This window comes from Thermothelomyces heterothallicus, assembly GCF_042370625.1.
Source record: "Thermothelomyces heterothallicus CBS 202.75 unplaced genomic scaffold P884_scaffold_14, whole genome shotgun sequence".
Classification (NCBI taxonomy): Eukaryota; Fungi; Ascomycota; class Sordariomycetes; order Sordariales; family Chaetomiaceae; genus Thermothelomyces; species Thermothelomyces heterothallicus.
The window spans coordinates 836036-842513 of record NW_027192575.1 but is presented as its reverse complement, the minus strand read 5'-3'; the positions used below and the strand labels follow the sequence as shown (position 1 = coordinate 842513).

General features: G+C 43.8%; 1 protein-coding gene across 1 annotated transcript; it reads right to left on the bottom strand.

The window, feature by feature from the left end:
- Positions 1-5076: 5076 nt before the first annotated feature.
- Positions 5077-6327, bottom strand: P884DRAFT_270573 (NMT1/THI5 like-domain-containing protein; the record flags this gene model as incomplete). The annotated part of the gene is made up of 4 exons (XM_069442366.1): positions 5077-5898; positions 5973-6041; positions 6135-6243; positions 6293-6327. The coding sequence occupies 4 exons, from the start codon at positions 6325-6327 to the stop codon at positions 5077-5079; spliced, it is 1035 nt and encodes a 344-aa protein (XP_069296937.1).
- Between the last annotated feature and the right edge of the window lie 151 nt (positions 6328-6478).

Below are 6478 nucleotides of genomic sequence, written 5' to 3'. Positions count from 1 at the left end.
CACTCACCTTCGTCTGAACCCTTTCAGAAGAAGTCTGAGTTGGGTTCGTCACACTTCTTTAATCTATATATAGTTATAGGCTAATGGTAAGTTAAGACACGTAAAATATTAGGCTCCTACTAACTAATCTTAGAGCCGTAAGATTAGTAGTAACAGGTATCGATTTTTTATAGTCTATTCGTTAAGTTACTAATAGTCGATATATAACTATAGCTTTCTATCTTTCTTAGGTATAAATAGGATTAGGTAGCCTGCTAGTGATATTAACAGGTAGATATATCCTCTTCGAAGGTTCTCCTCTAGATATCGCTTAAGTTCTTCGTTCTATATCTAGCTTATATAGTAGATCTTAAAGAACTTTAATCATACTCCTTCCTTAAGCTTGATCTCGTAATCTTATAGGCTATATTCTAGTAATCCTTCTAGATACTTTGGTTCGAATGCTAGGTATCCCTCGTACTTCTTCGGTACTTCCCTAGTCTTGTCTCGTTTCTCGGTTTTCTAATAGTATATAAACTTGGTTCCGTCTATAGCGATGCTAGCGATTTCTCCTATCTCAACCTACTACTCTAATTATAGTACTCCACATTCGTCAACGGAGAGAACAGCTATCGGCGGTTCAGCTCGTTCCTCCTGTCGTAACGTCGGTATCGTTATATCGCTTCTTCCAGAGTCTGTAGTGGTCTGCCTGCTACTACCTATCTCTTGCGGTAGATCTATAGGATATGCCTTTCCTTGAGCATCGTCTATTCGCGATCCTTGTACGCTCCCTATCTCGCTAGTCGAATACGACTCCATTTAGGGTCATAGGTAGCTACTATTCTTCTAGCTAATGTCTAGGTTATAGTCTTCGTACTATAGTAGTCCTAGTATTATGTCTTTGTCGTCGCCTATATCTATAATACTAAATATGACTACTATAGTCTTCCTTACTATAGTAATGTCGATTAGTTCGGTCTCCCTATATATCTATTACATTAGGAATAGCCCTTTGACTATGCTATATTTCCGTTTCATTCTCTAGGGTATCTATAGCTAATTTACAAGTGTCGGCGAAATTAGGTTTATCTCTGCTCTACTATCCACTAGTACGAGCATTTCGTGCTACTTCTATTATACTATTATCTATAGTCGTTTGTCTTGCTATTATTATCTAAAGATTATAGCGATTTCCTATATTTCTATTAGGAGGTCTTAATATAGTAGTTTCTTATACTAGTTCCTCCTATACTATACTACTACTCGCTGCTATATAGGTATTAATGGTTTTCGGGCCCCTTAGAGGGCCCTAACCCGTTTCCTAGGTTAGTATTAACCTCTTCGATTATTCGGCTAATAGCGGCTTCGTCGATCGTACTCATTTCCGCGAGCCATTGAGTGCTTATAGCTTCCTACCATTAGGTCCGTTCTACTTTCCGTCGTACGCGCTATAGCTTCATCTAAAGCTCCCGAATTCGCGATTTCTTTTCGTCCTTATAATAGAGACAATCGTTACTCTAGTATAAGTCCTATATATCTTGTCCTATTCCGTAGTACCTAGGCTAGGCTCATCTTAGAACTATCGTAATACCTTCTAGGCTTCAGGTTTCGATCTTCTAGAGTAATTCGGCCGCTCTATTTCCCGTGTTATAGACCTATTCCATAGGGCGTAAACTTCTGTCCCCGTTTTCTTGTCGGGTCGGCTAGTAATTATTTTTAAATTTATTACGGAAGTAGTATTAGCATTTGTATACTATACACTAGAACTAGAGCACTTATATATATACCTTATATCAAGGGTATAGCTATATAGTATCGCCTAGAAGATATTAGAATTCTTTTCCGAATCCTTCCTACTATATATAAACTATAGGTACCCTAATACTAAGGTAGGAATGTTTCTTCTAGTAGCTTTCCTATATACATTTGTCTTTTCTATAGTTTACGTATATAAACTAGTACTCTAGGTTCTATATATCGTAGCTAAGTTACTAATTGTCAAAGTGCTTAGTATAACTATTAGGTCTATCGTATATTATAGGCTATTCCCCTTTAATAGTTTCTACAATACGTTAGAGTTCCCTTATTTCGTCCCTTATCTCTTCGCTCTACTAGGCGAGTCAAGTCAGGCGTCTATCTTGTTCGTGTAACTCCGTATTAAGCCGGAAAACTTCGTTACAGTACCATTTGATCCGTTCCTAAAGGAACAAGATGTTCGGTCTAGGTCGGTCAACTCCTTAGGTATCGGTTATCTACGATCTATCCCGCCTCTACGTGATTATAAAACCCTACTGCCTTAAGACTAGGAGAATCGAAATCGGTGGCATATACTCCCCTGTTATATCCCATTCGGCAGTACCTATTTCTAGGTCTATAGTAACCAATTCGGAGTACAGCGTCTGTTTATCTTTACCGTTATTATTATGTTCGAGATTGTCTGTATCATTGTCCCTATCTTTATAGCTCGTAGTTGTTACTTCGACAATGTCCTTGGTTTCGTCGATAGTTATAGTTTCCTTTCCTAGGACTAGTTTCTAATCTTTCTTCGGGCTTTGATATTCTCGCTTATAATGTCCTTTCTTTCTATAGTTATAGTAGGTAGCGTTAGACTTGTCTTTGGCCGTCTTCTTCTTGTCCTACTTTTATACTATATCTATATCTATAGCTCTAAGATACGTCCTATACGAGGTACTAACGTACGCTTGCTTTTTCTTATTATTAGCCTTAACTATAGTTCTGTTTATTCGACCTCGTTTCTACTATTCCTATATATAGAGCCGATTATCGATTCTAATAGCCTATACAATATATTTGTCTAGGGTTTTAGGCTAGTTATACTTATATAGCTCGTCTTTAACCTTTTCCTTTAAGCCGTTATAGAACAGTTACATTAACGCCTTATCGTTAAGCTAAGACTTAAGCATGTCCTATCTAAACTATATAGTATAGGAGGCTACTAACTTAGTCTATCAGAGGTTAGCAAGCCTTTCTTAGGTATAAATCTTCTCGTCTTTATTACCAAAGACCTTCTAAAGCTCTTCTTCGAAACAGTCATAGGATCAAAAGACTACTTATATAAATATATCTTAGTTGTCTTTATCTTCTTTAGTAAGATAGTCGTTCTATATAGGCTCGAACCATCTAAGTACCTTGCCCTCTAGTCTCGTAGCTATATAGAGGACTTTGGCTTTGTCGTCCGGAAACTTGTCATCATTAAGCCGGAAGTAGGATCGGAGGTTAGTCAAAAACCCTACAAGGTCCTCCTTGGTTCCTCCGTACTTGCTAGGCGGTTCGATCTTAATACGGCTTACTTTGGTAGTCTCAAGCGCCTTGATTTTAGTATAGGCCTCGTTAACCAGCTTCTACGAGTGCTTTTCGCCGTTCTCGAGTTCCTTAATTCGAGCTTAAGCAGCCTTGTCTCTCTAGTCTAACTCCTAGATTCGCTACTAGAGTTAACCAAGCTAGGCAAGCAGCTATTTGGCTATAACGCTAGTAGCTATATCGATATCAAGGTCAAAGTCACCTCCGTTCTAAACCATAATAGAACAAAGGGAGTAATAGTAACGTATAACGAACCTAACTTAGACTCCTTCTAAAAGGGTTTAGACGAAGGTAAGTGACGTAGACAAGTATATAGGTCGTCTAAGGGATTCGGTAAAGCCAAAGGGTTTATAATAACAGAGTTATCTCTTATAGTAGTATAATGCTATTAGGAGTACTATGATTATAAGTTACTATTATTAGTAAACTCTAGAGTCTACTAGAACAAGTGACTAGCTATCTAATATACTTGTCTAGTTCCTTTATTCCTAAGTGTTCCCCCTTAGATTCTGATCGTGTGATCGCTGCTACGATCCTTTGATCATTGTTCGGGTGCTTGCCTTGATCGAAGTGCGATCACTGCGATCACTTTCTGATTGGTCCTTAGGTCTTGTGGTTCCTGATTGGTTCTGTGTGCCTTGTCGGGTTGCCTTATATGGCTATATCGTAACATAGGCTTATTAGATAATAGCCCTTATAGGGACCTAGGAGGCCCCTAGACCTACCCTAGTCTATAAGAGCGGCTAGTCGAGTTTAGCTTCGAAGTTAGCTAGCCTCTTGTTAAGATAGAGGTCGAGGGGTAATACCTAGGCTTCTATCTCGAGGCACCAGATAGGGATAGCCTTATAGGCCCTGGTAACTACTCGAAGGGCCCTATATTAGGCCTTTGATAGTTCCCTAGCAGGGCCTTCTAGCTTACCCCCTAGCTTAGTAAGCTTATAGAAGTTCGAGGCTCTATAAGCTAGGGCGCTACGGATATACTTGGTATAGACCTTATAGGCCTGTAGTAGGCCAGGGCCCTAGGTCTTCGTGATAAGCCTAGTCAGGGCAAACTCCTAGGTTTCTAGCTTCTTGGCTACCTTTGTATAGTGGGGGCCCTACTGTAGCCTCTAGTCTAGCTAGACCCCTAGGAATCTAGCTGACTTCGAAGGGGCTATAGTGGTAGTACCCCCTCCGGGCCGTAGGAGCTCTAGCGGTCGCGATTACTGTTTCTGGCCCCTGCTGAAGTGGATGAGTTTGTACTTTTCTAGGGCAAAGGCTATACCCCGGGTCCTTGCCCATTGTAGGTAGGCCTTCTAAGCCCTCTATAGCTGACCGTTATAGGCCTCCTTGGCCCTCCCTCTAGTATATATATTAGTATAGTTATATAGGATTGATAATAATAATAATAATAATAATAATAATAATAATAGTTATAGACGTTTAATAACTTTATATATAATAAGGAATATTAGCTATATCTAATTAATGGCTAGAAGAAATATATAGAGGATAGCTGCTCTATAAAATAGTTAATATAGATTAGTTAATTAATTATCTATCAAGGTGTCCGCAATAGGCAGGAAAATGAATGTATTGCCTGGCTACATTACCATGTATATATGTAATGTTTTTACTGGCTTGGCAAGGTGCATGTCGTGTGGAATTGATCCTGCAAGGAATGACAACGGTCGGTATGCCATACATATGGCTCCCATGCATCAATCTCCCCTTCCATAAGTGATGAACCAAAAGTCACCGGGCCTCTGCGGCCCCCACCAAAACGGGGTCTGGGACTCAAGCCTCGACGCGGCCCTCAAGACGGCGGAAGCCGCCGCAGCAGGCGACGTCCTTCTGGATCTCCGCCATCCTCCTCTGGTCGCCGGTTGGGTCGGTCGAGTCCGGCGTGAGGGGCCACTCGAGGAACTCGTTGGTGTAGTTGGGCTCGAAGCTCTCGTCCAGGACGCCGAGGCGCTTGCCGTACCTGGTGACCTTGTCCCAGTCGCGCTTGACGTTCTTGAGGTCGCGCGAGAAGTAGGCGAAGCTGCGCTCAAAGATCTTGCGGTTGAGCGGGGTGCCCATGACCGGCTTGAAGTCGACGTACTCCTTCCAGGCCTGCTCGGGCTGGGCCAGGACGAAGTCGGTGGCGCGCTTGACGGCGCGCAGGAAGGCGCGCACCTTGTCCGGGTTCTCGGCCACGAAGCGTTCGTTTCCGATGTAGAGGATGGTGCAGAAGCAGCAGCAGCCCAGCTCTGCGAGCTCGTCGATGCGGAGCATCTGCACGTCCGTCTTGGGGCGGCCCTGCGACGCCAGCCACTCCTCGAGTTCGACCATTTGGACGTTCTCGAGCCCGATGCCCGCGTCGATGGTGCCCTCAATGATGGCCTTTGACACGTTCATGCCGCAGCGGACGGCGGTGTAGTCGGCCGGCGACATGCCGTAATGCGACGTCAGCTCGTCAATCTGGATCTTGCCGAACTCGCCGACGTAGCCGATCCGCTTGCCCTTGAGGGTGCGGAAGTCGGACGTGATGCCCGACGACTTGAGGTACACGACGCCAGTGAAGGGCTCATCCAGCAGGCTGCCGATGGACAAGACTGGGAAGTTGCGGGCTTTGGCCTGAAGGAAATAATCAGCATACGACCTCCATAGTCTCGGGACGGGCAGCCCCGAGGCTTAAGATGCGTAATTACCGCAAGAGTGTGTATCATGGCCTTGAAGCCGAGGTCGACCTTGCCGGTGCCGATGATCTCGGTCACATCCTAGTTATTACCCAAAAGGCGGGTCAGTCTTGCGTAAATCACCCAAGGTAGGTAGGTTTCAGGAACACCGAAACCACTGAGCTTTACACATACGCTGGGGTCATTAGGCTCGAGCAAGGCAACCTTGATGCCCTCATCTTTGAAGTAACCTTTGGCCTGGGCCAGGTACAGCGGAGCGTGGTACGGCGTGGCGTGCCTGAGCCTGTATTAACAGAAGGTTGCTGTCTAAGATCAGTCCCAAAAGTGCATACCAGTTCGTCAGAAAGGTGATCTTGTCAGTCGACATCTTGACAGATCCAAGAACGTGCAGCTACACACAGTCAGCCATCAACTCAAACGTGCCCAGTCCGGCACTTTCTCGGTAGGGGGAGGGGAGGCTAAGAAGCAAGTCCTTTCGCTGGTATTATCCAGATCAAGTTCGACCGGTATTTCTCAGA